Source organism: Aspergillus puulaauensis, chromosome 3, assembly GCF_016861865.1.
Source record: "Aspergillus puulaauensis MK2 DNA, chromosome 3, nearly complete sequence".
Classification (NCBI taxonomy): domain Eukaryota; kingdom Fungi; phylum Ascomycota; class Eurotiomycetes; order Eurotiales; family Aspergillaceae; genus Aspergillus; species Aspergillus puulaauensis.
The window spans coordinates 214,343-229,342 of record NC_054859.1 but is presented as its reverse complement, the minus strand read 5'-3'; the positions used below and the strand labels follow the sequence as shown (position 1 = coordinate 229,342).

The following is a 15,000-nucleotide window of genomic DNA, read 5'->3' as shown; positions in this document are numbered from 1 at the left end:
TTGTTCGTGGTCTATCAATTAGCGGAGCCCGGTCTTAGTTTCCGTGGTACGCACCAAGGTTCCTGTCTTGTCCGAGCAGATGCATGTGGCGTTTCCCATCGTTTCACAAGCCCTAAGAACCCTGACCAGGTTGTTCTCCTTGAGAAGGCGGGTTGTGGCGAAGGCGAGTGCAAGGGTTACAGCTAGAGGGAGTCCTTCTGGCACTGCAACGGCAATAAGAGAAATGGCGACGACTAGGAGGTCGACGAATGTAGAGGCCTTCTCCTCTGCAGGTCTGTGGTCTTCAGGGAGATTGGCGCAGAAGCGGAACAGGAGGATGAAGAACATGAGCGCTGATGCACCTCCACCGAGCTTTGCAATGGCCACGGCTAAACCTTCCAGTTTCTTCTGTAGAGGCGTCGACTCGATATCTGTCCGGATGGACATCATGATCTTGCCGAAGCTGCAGTGAACACCGACCGACGTGCAAAGGAAGGTTCCCATGCCTGCAAATTAGCTCTTGTTCTTTACTGGGAGTAGATGCCTCACCTTCAATAACCCTCGAGCTGGAGATGATGAAAGGATCAGGCTCCTTTGTGCTCTTCGCCTCCATGTCAAAAACGTGTGGCCCGGCGGTCTTCCTCAACGCATCCGACTCACCGGTGGCAGATGATTCATCGCACTTGACATTATGGCCATTAATGAGGATGCCATCGACAGGTACAAGGTCACCAGGCTCAAGGTAGACAACATCTCCTACAACGACATCGCTGACGTTGATCAGCATCGACTTCCCAGACCGGAACACCTTGACCTCCCTATCGTCCTTTTTCGTATTCAGCTTGACGAACGCCTTTTCCTTTTGCCAGTCATTATGCGACGCGACGACGACAACAATAACGACAGCTGCCAGAATAGCAACGCCCTCCACCCAGTCCACAGACGTCGGACTGCCAGCCTCCTTATGCACACCGAACGTCTCGTACAGACCAAGCGCAAGGGATATCACACCCGCCACCAACAACATGACCAGGACCGCCTCGTGCATGGTAATCCACATCAGCCTCCAGATCGACTTTGGCTTCTTCGGTGGGAGTTGATTTTGCCCATATACTCGAATCCTGGCGGCAGACGCCTGCCCTACCTCATCCACGCTAAGACCTGCATTGATATCAACGTGCAGGCCGCGGGTAAGCCCCTCAAGCCCACCTAACGCCCTAAACGCATCGAGCGACTTCGGATTCAGCAGCTTGTTCAGCTGGCCGGGGCTGTAGTCGAACGGATTATCGGCGACTACGAAGTCGGCTTCGGTGCCAGGGTCTGGCTCGAGGGCTTGTTTCGGGTCGGGCACGACGAGACTCGGCGCGGCGGTGGTCTCGCCGGTGCAGACCGAGGGTTCGGCGGAGACGACCGTGTCTGATTCGCTCGCTGACCGCTGGCGTGGGCTCAGCAGCAGATTCGGGTCGAGCAGGTTGTTGGCCATGCTGATGGGCTCGCTAGCTAGCTGGCGGTTGGGGCGAGATCATTATCGTCAGATCTGGGGGGTCAAGATATAATAACAGCATGTTTCGGCTGTGGACTGCGGAGGCATGCAAGGTCCACGCCCCCTTTGATGTAAGAAAAATCGCATCGAGTAAAATCAGGTCTCCTGTCGAGAGCTCTGGATCGATGAATGCCAACCCTGAGGCGCAGCTGCTGGATGCGTCTCAGCGAATCATTGGGCAGGCTGGAATCTGATAAGACGGCATAGATCTTAGATAATCGGAGTCGGAAAGGGTTTATTTACTTCATTCTGTTTTGATTTGACCAGCGAGGCCCAGATGGGGGCGTGAATAATCGGAGGCGGAAACGACTCAAAGAGGGCGGCTCCACCCTTGTTGATTATCTGATTATTATGGATATTCTTGTTATTATTCTGATTATGCTGTTCCAGGCTCAATTCGATACATCAATCAATCATTCTCAATTTTTACATAGCCAGCTGTTCTTCCTCAAGCTACAGACCGTGGAATACGAGAATACGAGAACACGAAATACCAGAGAATTCAATACAGCCGCTTCTGTCGGCGTCACAAGTCCTGGAGTCCGGACTCGGATGGATTCAGGCCTAGTGATTGCATAAAGATGCCCAGCTCGTTGGTGGTGATTTGTCCTGGTTTGTTGGCTTCTCACTTGCTCTTATAGTTATCTCTATAAAATGGTCGATCTTTGACTTTCACTGGACACCACTGAGTACCAGGTCCAGTACTGGTAAGTTACGGTATTAATTAGTAATCGGACTCCGGCTCTCCGTCTGCTCCACTTCCCGCTTTTCTCCTTTGTGTTTCCGTCTTCCGATGGTGTCAATCTGATAAGTGAAATGCCTCCTCGTCGCGCCTGCGACGTCTGCTACAAGCGAAAGGTACGCTTTTATTTTTCATCAGGGCTCGGTCTTTAGTAACATTTATCTTATCAGATCCAATGCTTGATCAGATCCCCGGGAGGCACTTGCGATTGGTGCAAGAGTCAGGGTCTAACTTGCACCTTTGACAGGGTCATCCACAAAGACCCAAACAAGAGGTATAATCTCTGGTTTTGTTCACGGAGTCAAGATTTGACAGGAGTATAGGACAACAACCGATATTGTGCAGGAATTGTCCCAGCGGGTCGAGCAGCTTGAAGAGGCTATTCGGTCTGCCTCGTCTGTGAATACCCCTGTTGGCGCCTCGACGTGGGAAAGGACATTCCCTGAGACGTCAAGACAGATTCCCTATTATACAACATTTACTCCCACAGATCCAGGGCAGCAGGTCGGCGAGGAAATCCGGACTGTTCGGGCGAATCTCGCATCCGAAACGCCTGCACCTGCCTACAGGCTGTCGAGATGTCAGCTCGGGAATAACTGGTATTTCAAGGGCGTGGGGATATTTTCGTCCCGTGGCCGTCAGTGGATATATGAAGGGACAGGGCAGCGGTCATTTCTGGAGAACTTTGACATCTTTGGGAATCCTACTGGAACTGTACCATGTCTTGCCCCTTGGCCTGTGTCGGAGCGAGAGAGACAGCTTCCTCCTGAGCCTGCTTGCCGGTATCTCTTTGGTGCTTTCTTAAGGTCAAAGACTTCGATTGTATTTCCTATCCTGGATAGGGCGCTCTTTGAGGGGACCATTTTCAAAGCATATGACGTGAAGTCCGACCTGGGGACTCGGTCATCAGCACAGGCGTGTCTTTGGGCCATGCTCGCCCTGGTCGCACGCACCGAAGAATCTCAGCAGTTCGACTCTTTTCCGGAAGCAGACTGTATTCATGAGTCAAAGCGTCTTTTGACCGTCGTCAATGGTGCGGTGAATTTGGACAGCCTACAGGCCACCCTTCTACTGGTATGCTTTTTAAATCTGCTATTAGTGTTGTAACTCACGTTAGCAGTGGGCATATCAGAAAATGAAAGGAAAATGCCGAGAAGCCTCGATAGCCTTCACCAACGCCTGTCGCATGGTATGCGACCTCGGCGGCCACATCCTCCTGTCCGGGCTCGTTATTGTCCCCCAGCACATTCCCACCTTCGACGAACAATCCAGGCTCCATATCCGACGGCTCTTCTGGCTATGCTACAGCTTCGACAAGGACGCCTCCCTGCGCACCGACAACACACCACTCCTAACCTCGGATTACTGCGACGTAAGTCACCCGGACGAATACAGCCCCCAGGCAACTTGGTACAATCAACCGCGAGACACAAACCTCGCGAAGATCAAAGAAAACGCCAGCCGACTCCTCTGCTCGCCACGCGCATTCAAGTACACCGAAGGCGAGCTCCTCGCCCATGTCCGCCAGCTCGACGACGAACTCGAGGAATGGAGAATATCCACCGATCCGCCCTACCGTCCCAGACTCTCCATTCCACCCGCAGACTACTCCCTCTCTCTCCCATCAAGCATGAGCCCCGAAGACCGCACGCGCCTCATAAACCTGCAGCTCGACTACCTCTCCACCATGATAAACATCCACACCCTCGTGCGCAAATGCGGCGATGTAGAGCGCAATCTCCCAGACGACCTCCACAGCGTCGTACACTCGAGCGCCGACCTCTCCATCGAAGCCAGCCGGTCCATCTTCCGCTTCCTAGATACAGTTGTTGACTTCTGGAAGGAGGATTCGGTCTGGGTAGTCTCGCATTATGGGCCTATGGCTGCGATGCCGCTGTTTATTAACATCCTGATTCACCCGCTCGGACAGCCGGCGGATAGCGACCTGTTGATTTTGTCGGAGATTGGGAATATCACGCGCAAGATCCCGACGGAGAAGTTGTGCGCTGAGGAGATTGGGCATATTCAGGAGATTTGCGAGTTTGTGATGCAGCTTGTGCAGCTGGGGCATAGTGCGGCGTGGAAGGCGAAGAAGGGAGAGAGAGAGCATGATCTGGATATTATACATCATCCGTAGCGACATTACCAAGTATTACTCCGGTGATACTGGACGCCTTTTATGACCACCTCCCTGAAATACGCGGCCTTTATATCGAAAAGATAGCTAAGTTCCTATAGAACAAGTCTAACAAACTACTGTCGTTAGCTAGTGTCTAACGTGCTCTTTCCCAGGCTAGCGAGACCTGAAAGACAGCCCGGTAGACAGCCAAAGAATAGAATCCTTAACTATAAGATTTCTACTAGTCTAAATTTCAAAAGGCCAACACTATGTAAGGCTGGAGGAAGCAAACCCCGTTCGAACTCTCCGCAAACAGAATCCTCAGGCACGCCTAGAGGAATCTCCTGATCATGATATTGAAGCGAGTATCCTTATCCCTCACAATATCTGGCGTGAGCTGTTCCAGATACTTTCGAGCTACCTGATTCCACGCGTGATAGGCCAGCTGATCGCGGTGCAATCCGCCGTCGTATACATTCAGCCGATCCTCCACTTTCTTAGCCTCGTCTGCGGTGACTGGCCCATGCATGAACTCGACATGACGGATTGTCCATGTTGGCCAGAAGAAGACCGTTGGAGCTAGCGGGCAGACCTGGTCTGGGAAGTCTAACGCCATTTGCTTCGGAAGGACGACAGAGTGGTAATTCCATTGCGCGGCAGAGAAGTCGCGATAGCTCTCTATCCACCGGTGAATAAATGACGCATCTTGACGTGCGACGATGACGGCGTTGCAGAGGCCGTGGCGATCCCCACCCTCGTGGCCAAGGAGAACACCTCTCTCATTGTGTCGAAGAGTATCGAAGGACTGGAGAGCAATGACATCCGTGTCTAGGTAGATCCCGCCTTCTTGCCAGAGAATGTCTAGGCGCAGCACATCAGCAAGATGGCTGACTTGCCATTTCTCTTGCATCTGTTTCGGGTATTCGAGAGTCATATCGTGGTGGACGAGCGTAACGTTATCCCGCAGCTTCTGGAACCAGATATTGTCGATGTTGAGCTCTTCGTAGTGAATCTTCAGCGTGTCGGGCTGGAGGGAGACCAGCGCCGACCGGATCGCGAGGTAGGTGATGAAATTTATTTCGGGGTTCTGGATTCCCCATATGAAGTGGACGACATTGGGGATTGGGTTAGACACGTCGCTGCCATCATTGAAGCATGCCGCCTCCTCTGCGGTCTCCTGGAAGTTATACGTTTCGACTTTCGTTTCTGATGAGAATAAGCCTCGAATGCTTTCTATTAGGTGGAAGTAAAGTAGGGTAATAAGAACGCATGTTACAGCAATCGCCAGGATGATGGCCGACTTCAGAGGATAACGAGGCATATTGTGGACAGTAGCCCTGAGTTCTGCTACTGAACAGCGCGAAGGCAGCCTTATGACGCGTATTAGTATCTCCTCCTCCTTGCCTAGCTGAGGACGAACTGACCCTAGTGCAGAGCTAAGGCGATGATTACCCAAATAGCGCACATGGTGCGTGGCCAATGACAGTATATAGTTGCCCACGTTCCGCGACATTCAGCAGGCAGAAGTTCAGAACCTATGACAACCGTCGAGACATTATGTGCACATGCTATCTTCATTGATTAGTCCCGCATCCCGATATCTACCCATGGTAAAGGGTTGCACTGCTCTTTAGGTTGTCCTTGAAGCTCACATCGACAATGCCTTCTAGGCTCCTGCAAATCCCCCGCGAACTCCGCGACCAAATCATCGAGCTCGTGCTCTACTCCCCTTCCCAGCTTACAGACGGGTTATTGTACCCATCGAATCGCGTCCACTTACACGACACCAAGTATAGCGTGCTCTTCTGCGAGCGCGTCTGGTACCTGAAGGAACCCGAATAGACAATCCCAGCAGCTCGGGCACTGCTGCTGGTCAACCACCAAATTGCCGCTGAAACAAAGGCAATCCTCTCTCGGTGTCGAGTGTCGTACGTTCTTGATGTCGGAATCGTCCAGGGCCGCTACCTGTGGCCGACCTGGCTCGCTGTCCCGATTCTGTCGGACCGCATTGATGGGCTGACAGTCAATCTCCGGGTTTTTGGCTCTGCGACTTCTGCGGCTCGACACTATAACGCGTTTAGAGACACTGACTCTCAAACGAACGACAATCCGCCCCCTTTTGCCAGCATGCTCTATAGTCTGCTAGAGCGAATTCTAAAGCGCGGCCCGTCCTTTCCTTCACTGGAGAATTTGACACGCCTGGCTGCGACTCCTGAGTTTCAGCAGCACTTTCGAACGGAGGGACTGGGAAAAGAGGAACTGCTATCCCGGATCCAATCTTCCGTGATTGTTGGGGAGAATGAAAGGGTCGCTGATAAAGAAACGCGGCTTAAGAACCACAGAGCAAGAGGGGCCCTTGGGAGGGTGTTTGAGGATAGGGGGATTGTGATCGAGACGCTCCGGTTGAATTGTCAAACCCCGCCTATATGGCAAGGCCAATGGCTTTCAGAACCGGAACTTGGGTTCGAGGAATGGCGGTCGAAGGCATACTATACATCGCACGCCGGAGACGTTCCTGTGATCAGGCCAGAGTGGCTTGCTTCGTATATATCTTCCGAGCTCTCTTCATTGCTCCGGTTGGGATATAATGATGATTGGGTTGCTGGGATATTTTATGAGCGGATCGGCTTTATACAGGTGATGATCGATGAGATCCCGATTACGGTGTTCGGCCTTAGCCACATGCTGGCTAGAATCAAGTTGACAGACCCGGAGAATTTATTTAATGGATATGCGTCGATGGAGGAGCGGACGCGCACGTTCCAAGAGTGGAAAGAGGGGAGACTACGACTGAGGAGGCAAAACGACTTTTATGATGTAAATGCATGAACATGTCAGCAACCATTCAGACCCGAGACCTAAGTTGGTCAATCGTCTGTCTTTCCCTGCTGTTGACCATTGGCCATCATACAGTGGTCCTATCGAGAGGAGGTGGCAACCGCTCTCCACAATATCATTCTCCTGCTCAAATATTCGCATCTTTGTTCAGCCTTTCGCGCAGAAGCGCTTGAGTTTGAATCTCATCGCATCAAAGGAATCAATATTCTAACTATCCTAACTGGTAGATCATGGTGTAGAGCCAGAAGCTGCCTGCTTATACACCCTGGCCTCAAACGGCTCAAAATCAGCCCCCGAATGGTCATCGTGGGTATACACAAGCAACTCAGCATTATCTGGGATGGCCAATGGCGGCTTGCCCGCTTCAGTGGACAGGTTAATAAACACGACGACCTCTTCAGAATTGGATGTCTTCTGGTATACAAGGAAGTTCTCATCCTCCCAGTCAATGAACTCGAAGTCCCCATACACGAACGAGCTCTTGTGCTCATTGCGCAGACGCAGCATCTTCACCCAGAAGCTGTATACGCTGTTCGGGTCGTGCTTTTGGTCTGCGAGGTTGATTTCGAGGTTCGCTCGGCGAATCCAGGTACTGTTGCTGGTCGAGAACCCGCGGCCACTGGCATCCCAGTTGAAGGGGGTGCGCGCGTTGTCGCGGCCCAGCAGTTGAAGGGTCGCGAGGGCCTCACTGGGACTGACTCCGTGCTGCGTGGCATTGTTGTAATTGTCTATCCCGGCGCGGTCTTGGAAGTCAGAGAGCTTCCATGTGTCGGGCACGTTGATCATGCCGATTTCCTGACCCTGGTAGAGGAATAGGGTACCGGAGAGCGTCGACAGGAGTACGGAGAGCGCCTTGCCGCTCTGGACGCGGTATTCGGGCTTGTCATTTGCGAATCGCGTGATTGAGCGCGGCGTGTCGTGGTTCTCGAGATATATCGAGTTCCAGCCGTCTCCTGTCAGGGGACTGCCTACGCGTTGCGTGAAGTCAATTGCATCACGCCACCCCGTGAGGTTCCATCCGGTGTACACAAATCCTTCGCGGCCGATGTCGCACATATTCATAAGGAAGATGGTGTTCACTTCGTGGCGCGATGCGCCGACATAGTCTTGGACGAGGCTCATGTTGGTTTCTGGGCGGTACTCGCCGACAGTGAAGGCGTCATATTGGGAGAGGACTTCGCGGTTCATTTGTCGGAGGTACTCGTGTTCATGTGGCCCGTTGGTGTAGAGTTCTGACGCATCGTGGAAGTCGCTGTCGTTGGCAGGCACATCAGGCAATCCGGCCGGCTTGCTGTAGCGAGCGAAGACATCCATGCGGAACCCATCAATGCCCAGATCCAGCCAGTACTGCAAGGCATCTTTGAAGATGGCCTGTCGCGTCTCGGGATTGTCCCAGTTCAAGTCGGGTTGGTAGTAGTTGAATATGTTGAGATAGTACTCCCCGGTGTGTGCGTCGTACTTCCATGCGCTGCCGTTGTTTTGGCCTTGCCAGTTGTTCGGAGGGTGCATGGATCCGTTCTTATACTGGGGCTGCTTCCAGAGGTACCAGTCGCGCTTGGGGTTTGTTTTCGAGCTCGCGGACTCCTTAAACCACTTGTGCTTGTCGCTGGTGTGGTTGATGACGAGATCGAAAAGACATCGCATTCCGCGTTTGTGAACTTCCGCAATAAATGTCTTGATATCCTCGAGGCTGCCGCCAAATAGCTTGGCCACCGAGTCATAGTCGCTAATGTCGTAGCCCATGTCCTTCATCGGACTCTCGTAGAAAGGCGAAAGCCACACAATGTCCGCCCCGAGCGACTGGATGTGGTCGAGATTGTCGGTAATGCCTTTGATGTCGCCCCATCCGATTGCATTTTCGGTCCGACTCTCCTTGAAACTCGATGGATAAACCTGGTACACCACGCCCTCCTTCCACCATGCGGAGGGCTGTGGTTCCCAGGCTGCAGCGAGGGTTGCACTCAGGACTAGCAGGATCTTCTGAAGAAACATTTTCACCCTAGGCACAAATGATTTCCGTGGGTGAAAGTCGTTCCAGATCAATCTTTATATAACTAGCCCTAAGCTCACGTTACATCGCCTTGCTTGGGGCCGAAATTCGGAGTAGTCGCGCTGGAGTATAGATCTGTGAAACAAGAAACAATCGACAAATCAACCACATGCGATTGGACAAGGCCAGCATGCTTTCCTCACGCGGGAATATAGCCGATCCCATAAACTTTGGATTGTCGAGGAAATTCCCCAATATCGTAGCTGTCCGGAGCCATGTCGGAGTATCCACCGATGTATGGGGTATCAGCTCTCCAGGCCAATTCTCTCCGCATTATGCTATGGAATATGCCCCCACTTTATTACGTATTTCACCGCAGAAATAAATGTGGTTGGTCCACCCATATGTAGCAGGGGGTTATCTTTTCTTTCCCGGGACGTCATTGGGTTGGAGTATGCTGATAGCGCGGTGCTTCGATTGAGATAACACCGTTAGATTCGGGGAAGCCGATGAACCTATGGTGGTTACGGTGGTTACGGACGGAGAAGCCGACGGGACCATCCGGCACGAGGTAATTAGACGGGGAAGCCGATGGAGCCGTCCAGCAGGAGGTGATTACGGACGGGGATATGTATAAGTTCAAATTATGGTGGCGATGGGTCCCATTTTATATGCACTGGACTGTGCGGGAGAAGGGACTCGGTATCGAATCTCTATGCATGATGCGTGACCATTTGGTATAACAGCTCAACCGGGCATCAGTTAAAATGCTCCCAGTTTTCTTTCCTTTGTAACCCCGAGGTCTATTTAGCAAAATGGAATGCAGGTCCTATCGAAGGTCATTCTTATATCTCGTCTCATTACCGCATCCAGCGGCCGAAGGTCAAACAGTGAGGAGACTGGCAGCCATAAAACTGGATACCAGTCACAACTGCCGCATTTCCATCCGGAATAGAGAGACATGGTCTGCGATAATATATTTAGGAAATGCATTGATGTCTGTAGCTGAGGGATCAGTTTCTAAGGTCGTGGAAGGACTCAATACAACAGATATAATGATATAAAGTGGACTGCGGCCATAGATGAATAGAGCGATACAGACTGGGAAGTAGCTTAGACATGCTGATTGATTCCCCCTTCACTAACAGGATCTTTACTTATAGCCCCCCTGCACTAACAATAACTCACTCCCGAGGCTGCGGGACACAGCAATAAACACTCTCGAGCCACGTTGAAGTAAGGACCTCCAGTGCTCCAGGCCGGTCCTGCGGATCGATACTCAGCACGCCGTACAGAATACCGCGGCTCTCGTACTGTGTGCAATGAATCAGCTGGCACCACCCAAGAGAGAAGGAGGAAACCACAAACCTGACACAGACCCTCCACGACGCTACTCCTCTTCCCTATATCGCGCCGCCAAGCAAACTCCTCAAAGCGCTCGTCCCAGCTCGTAGCCTCCTTCCACGCATTCCGTCCGCTGCGCATGGCAATGTAGATGACAGCCGCGGCCCAGACGTCGGCGGCTCTCAGATCAAATCCTTGCTCAAGATGCTGCTCGAGATGCTGTTCCGGCGAGATATAGGGTGCCGAACCGCACCGCTCAGTTGAGAAGCGGACGTGCTCCTCTCCCTTGAAACGGAAGCGCTCGGCGGTGCCAAAGTCGCAGATCTTGAGGCAGCCGCGATGCGTGAGCAGCAGGTTCTCGGGCTTTAGGTCCCGGTGTGCGATGCCCTCTTCGTGGAGATAGACAAGGCCGCGGATGAGCTGCTTGAATAGACAGTCGGCTTCGGCGGCGCGGAGACTGCCCGAGGCGACGATCAGCGAGTGTAGGTCGCCGCCGGCGCAGTATTCCATGCAGCAGGCGTAGAGAGGGGCCGTGGTGTTCAACGGCAGGAGCTCGAATGTCGTTATGATGTTCTTGTGGTGCAGCTGCGAGAGGATGGCGAACTCGGCCAGCACGCGCTTCTCGTGCTCGCGCTTGGTCTGGCGTGGGCTTTGCCAGAAGAGCTTCATGGCGTAAAAACAGTCGAGTGGCGGGCAGGACTGTTCCTTGTGCATCTGGAGGATTACTGCGTGTGCGCCGACTCCGGTGACACGGCGAATTGCGCCGTACTTTTGCGTTATTGTGCGCATTGTGTTGGTGTTGATTGACGGGTCTGCGAGGTTCGTGGCTGCCCAGTGTTCCCACTCTTCTAGCGGCGATGGCTTCGGCGTGTTGCTTATCCTCCTACATGAGGAGGCGATCCTGCCCCAGATACCGGTTGACTGTCTTTGGCCACCGATGATGTGAGAGTGGTGCTGATTCATGGTCTGCGGGTTGGAGGTGATGCTCCGTATTGAAAGCTGGCGGATTCGTTCGCTGGTTAGCCCGTGGCCAGTTCTGGTGAGGCTCTGTTCCTCATGGGTGACTCTGCTACGCCCAGGGATGTTTGCATCTGCATGTCTGAGATGCGGGATGAACGGTATAGGCATTCCTTATGAGGATGAGATGTAAGCAGGAGACAAGAGCATGACAGCGACTGCATAATCCAGGAGCATATATATACACCCACATCTCCGAGGTCAGCAGCCCAACCTATGACGGATAATTTACTCGGTCACCTTCTAGTGGTGTGTGGCGCAGCAGATATATCGCCACTGGGCCATCCATTGGGTGGATTAATTGCGCATCCCGTTGCTCATTGCAGGCATTATTTAGTAGATAGGCAGAGTGTAGACTGCCATTCTATGCTAGAGTACTAAATCTGAATAATCCTAGTCTAGATAGAAGTACATTTAGTAATAGCAACACCTGAGTAATTCTGTTTGTAATGATTTTCTGTGTCCGCGAGATAGGGTTACTGTCTTCTTGGCAAGAACCAAACACGAAGCTGTTTGGTTGGGAGCCCAAACCTTGGTTCTATGCGGGAATTGCTCTGCCAATCCCGCCCTCTTCATGCGGAAGACAGCTCCAGTCAATGCAGAAAGTAGGCCATGTGCGGAAGCCACACCGCAACCGATAAGAGCCAGCATCCCACATGCATTCTCTCTCTCTCCCGGAACCCATAAAGCTGCATCGGCCGCTCCTCTGCGACATTTACCAGGCAAACCAGAGCGTAGTTAGCCATGTGGACGCCGTCGCTCAACTTCATCAACGTGCACTGTGCGTTGCCCCCCTCAGTCCTCAACGAAGCTAACACGGGCAGATGCTTACATTATTTCCATGGGCATCCTGGGCCTGATTGTGCTCTACCCATATGGAAACCTCAGCGCGATAGATTCCTATTTCTTCGGCGCTAGTGCGTCTACTGAGTCCGGGCTCAACACGTACGTCGTCCTCTTGTCTGCTGACGCTCGCTGACCACCGCAGGGTTGATGTCAAGGACCTTAAGACGTACCAGCAGCTCTACATATACTTCATCCCCATTCTCACCAACCTCGGGTTCATCAATATCCTCGTTGTGGTCGTGCGGCTGCATTGGTTTGAGAAGCGGCTGCATTGGTTTGAGAAGCGTCTGAAGGAAGCTGGTATGTTGTGCGTCTCATCGCGACTAAGCTGAGCTGACTCTGTATTAACTCTCAGCAATCACGCTGCGGCCTGCAAGAAATAGACAGGCAGATGCTGAGGCTGCGCCCGTTCAGGCTGCAGCAGAGGACAAGTCCCCAGAAGCAAAGTATGCTTGACCCGATCGCTGGAAGTTTCCATGTCGCTTACACCTGCCAGTGCCCCCTCAAACAACGTACAGCGCCACACGAGCATCACCTTCGGCCCTGACCCTGCCCGCAGCCATGAGAACAAGGCACTATACATCCCCTCTCCACGAGAGCTTGATCAGGGGCGCCGTATCGAGGAAGTAGACTTTGAAGGCAGCGACCTGGCTCTCGGACAGGCACGAACAAGCGATAGTCAAAGCGTTGCCAGCAGCACTGTTACAGGGAGTGTCCGCCAGCGCCAGATGACACGCCAACTATCCCACGATCTCTCCATCTCAAACATTGCCTCGTCGTTGTTCACCCTTGGCCCAACGGCCAGTAGCACCAAGCGAGAAATCGTCGCCCAGCCACAGGAAGAGCCGCTCTCCAAGCAGCTGGCACTACCGGAGCTGTCCTCACAGGCAACCGTGAGTCGGAACTCGAACTTTCGCAATCTAAGCGCACAGGATCGCGAAATGCTTGGTGGTCTTGAATATCGCGCCTTGAAGCTGCTGCTAAAGATTACCACCGGCTACTTCTTCGGCCTCCATGTCTTTGGCGTGGTCTGCTTGCTGCCGTGGATTCGCCATGCGGACCCCAAGTACCGCGACTATCTCCGCGAGTGCGGGCAGAACAGTGTCTGGTGGTGAGTCTGGCGACATGGTTTGCTTTTACCAGCTCTGCTAATCAGTGTTTAGGGCCTTCTACTCGGCTCAGACAATGGTGGACAATCTGGGCTTTACCCTCACCCCTGACTCCATGATCACCTTCCAGGACGCAGTGTGGCCCATGATCTTGATGAGCTTTCTTGCCTATGCGGGCCATACATTCTACCCTTGCATGCTGCGCCTTGTTATTTGGATCATGTCCAAAGTCTGCCCGCGCACGTCGTCTCTGCGCGAGCCGCTAGGGTTTCTCCTCAAACATCCCCGACGCTGCTACACCCTCCTCTTCCCCAGCAAGCCCACCTGGATCCTCTTTGGCATTCTATTTGTCATGAACGTCGTCGACATCATTTTCATCGTCGTCCTCGACCTCGACAACACCGAAGTCAACAAACTCCCCGGTGGCCCCCGTCTCGCCGCAGCCATCTTCCAATCCGCCTCCGCCCGCCACACTGGCACCAGCAGCTTCAATCTGGCCAACGTCAGCCCCGCCGTGCAGTTCAGCCTCCTGGTTATGATGTACATCGCCATCTATCCCATCGCTATTAGCATCCGGGCCTCCAACACGTACGAGAGCCAAGCGCTAGGTCTCTACCACACCAGCGGCGAGATCAACGATGACAGCAGATCCTACGTCCTCACGCATATCCGCAACCAGCTCACCTTTGATCTCTGGTATATCTTCTTGGGGATCTTCTGTATCTGCATCGCAGAGTCGGATCGTATTATGGATCCTGCTGAGCCGGTATGTTCTTTCCCTAGATGACGGCTATAACTGGAATGATAACACCCAGTCTATAGGCCTTTGCCGTCTTCCCTCTTTTCTTCGAGGTCGTCTCAGCCTAGTATGTCTTATGTCTTCCATTCGCTCTCCTACACAATCTAACAAGTCTTTCTTCTCCAGCGGCAACGTCGGCCTCAGCCTCGGCTACCCAACAGTAAGCACCTCGCTCAGCGGGCAGTTCACAACCTTCAGCAAGCTGGTGATCTGCGCGATGATGATCCGCGGCCGCCATCGGAGTCTGCCGTACCAGCTGGATCGCGCTATTGTGCTTCCTACGGAGAGACTGGACACGGAGGGTGAGGAGGCGGAGACCCGGAGGAAGATTCAGGGATACCCGACTTTGTCCAAGTTGAAGGCCACGTATACGACTTGACCTGTTTAAAGTTGTAGGGAGGGGTGGCTGGACGTAATCTAGAGTAGAGGTTTAGATATCATAGTTCTGTTCTTCAAAGTTGACAGTGAGCCTCGCGTTTTGATATTTTGTGTGTGTCATGCGAAGTAATGTAGCGAGCGATGGCTGTTTTCTATATCAGAAGGCAAAGAGGGATATTAGATGCATGTAGTAGTTATAGAAATCCGCCCGACTAATTGACTTATAGTTATTAGTATAATATTCTGCACGATATTAGTATTCTTGAAGTTACAGAGTATAGAAGGAATGTTATACA

General features: G+C 52.7%; 7 protein-coding genes across 7 annotated transcripts; 3 read left to right on the top strand and 4 right to left on the bottom strand.

Moving 5' to 3' along the window:
* Nucleotides 1–18: 18 nt before the first annotated feature.
* Nucleotides 19–1,462, bottom strand: APUU_30093S (uncharacterized protein; the record flags this gene model as incomplete). The annotated part of the gene is made up of 2 exons (XM_041701147.1): nucleotides 19–485; nucleotides 529–1,462. 2 exons carry the CDS (start codon nucleotides 1,460–1,462, stop codon nucleotides 19–21), a joined length of 1,401 nt encoding a protein of 466 aa, XP_041554062.1.
* An 876-nt stretch (nucleotides 1,463–2,338) lies between these two features.
* On the top strand, nucleotides 2,339–4,401 carry APUU_30092A (Zn(II)2Cys6 transcription factor; the record flags this gene model as incomplete). The annotated part of the gene is made up of 4 exons (XM_041701146.1): nucleotides 2,339–2,380; nucleotides 2,435–2,538; nucleotides 2,588–3,338; nucleotides 3,385–4,401. The coding sequence occupies 4 exons, from the start codon at nucleotides 2,339–2,341 to the stop codon at nucleotides 4,399–4,401; spliced, it is 1,914 nt and encodes a 637-aa protein (XP_041554061.1).
* Nucleotides 4,402–4,714: 313 nt separating this feature from the next.
* Nucleotides 4,715–5,704, bottom strand: APUU_30091S (putative glycosyl transferase; the record flags this gene model as incomplete). Its single annotated transcript, XM_041701145.1, has 1 exon — nucleotides 4,715–5,704. One exon carries the CDS (start codon nucleotides 5,702–5,704, stop codon nucleotides 4,715–4,717), a length of 990 nt encoding a protein of 329 aa, XP_041554060.1.
* A 338-nt stretch (nucleotides 5,705–6,042) lies between these two features.
* APUU_30090A (uncharacterized protein) lies at nucleotides 6,043–7,212 on the top strand (the record flags this gene model as incomplete). Its single annotated transcript, XM_041701144.1, has 2 exons — nucleotides 6,043–6,180; nucleotides 6,226–7,212. 2 exons carry the CDS (start codon nucleotides 6,043–6,045, stop codon nucleotides 7,210–7,212), a joined length of 1,125 nt encoding a protein of 374 aa, XP_041554059.1.
* A 237-nt stretch (nucleotides 7,213–7,449) lies between these two features.
* MAL12_1 (alpha-glucosidase) lies at nucleotides 7,450–9,213 on the bottom strand (the record flags this gene model as incomplete). The annotated part of the gene is made up of 1 exon (XM_041701143.1): nucleotides 7,450–9,213. The coding sequence occupies one exon, from the start codon at nucleotides 9,211–9,213 to the stop codon at nucleotides 7,450–7,452; it is 1,764 nt and encodes a 587-aa protein (XP_041554058.1).
* A 1,182-nt stretch (nucleotides 9,214–10,395) lies between these two features.
* On the bottom strand, nucleotides 10,396–11,683 carry SAT4_3 (serine/threonine-protein kinase HAL4/sat4; the record flags this gene model as incomplete). Its single annotated transcript, XM_041701142.1, has 2 exons — nucleotides 10,396–10,524; nucleotides 10,580–11,683. 2 exons carry the CDS (start codon nucleotides 11,681–11,683, stop codon nucleotides 10,396–10,398), a joined length of 1,233 nt encoding a protein of 410 aa, XP_041554057.1.
* Nucleotides 11,684–12,316: 633 nt separating this feature from the next.
* APUU_30087A (putative potassium uptake transporter) lies at nucleotides 12,317–14,705 on the top strand (the record flags this gene model as incomplete). Its single annotated transcript, XM_041701141.1, has 8 exons — nucleotides 12,317–12,353; nucleotides 12,397–12,517; nucleotides 12,561–12,718; nucleotides 12,774–12,864; nucleotides 12,915–13,529; nucleotides 13,582–14,293; nucleotides 14,350–14,393; nucleotides 14,453–14,705. 8 exons carry the CDS (start codon nucleotides 12,317–12,319, stop codon nucleotides 14,703–14,705), a joined length of 2,031 nt encoding a protein of 676 aa, XP_041554056.1.
* Nucleotides 14,706–15,000: the final 295 nt, after the last annotated feature.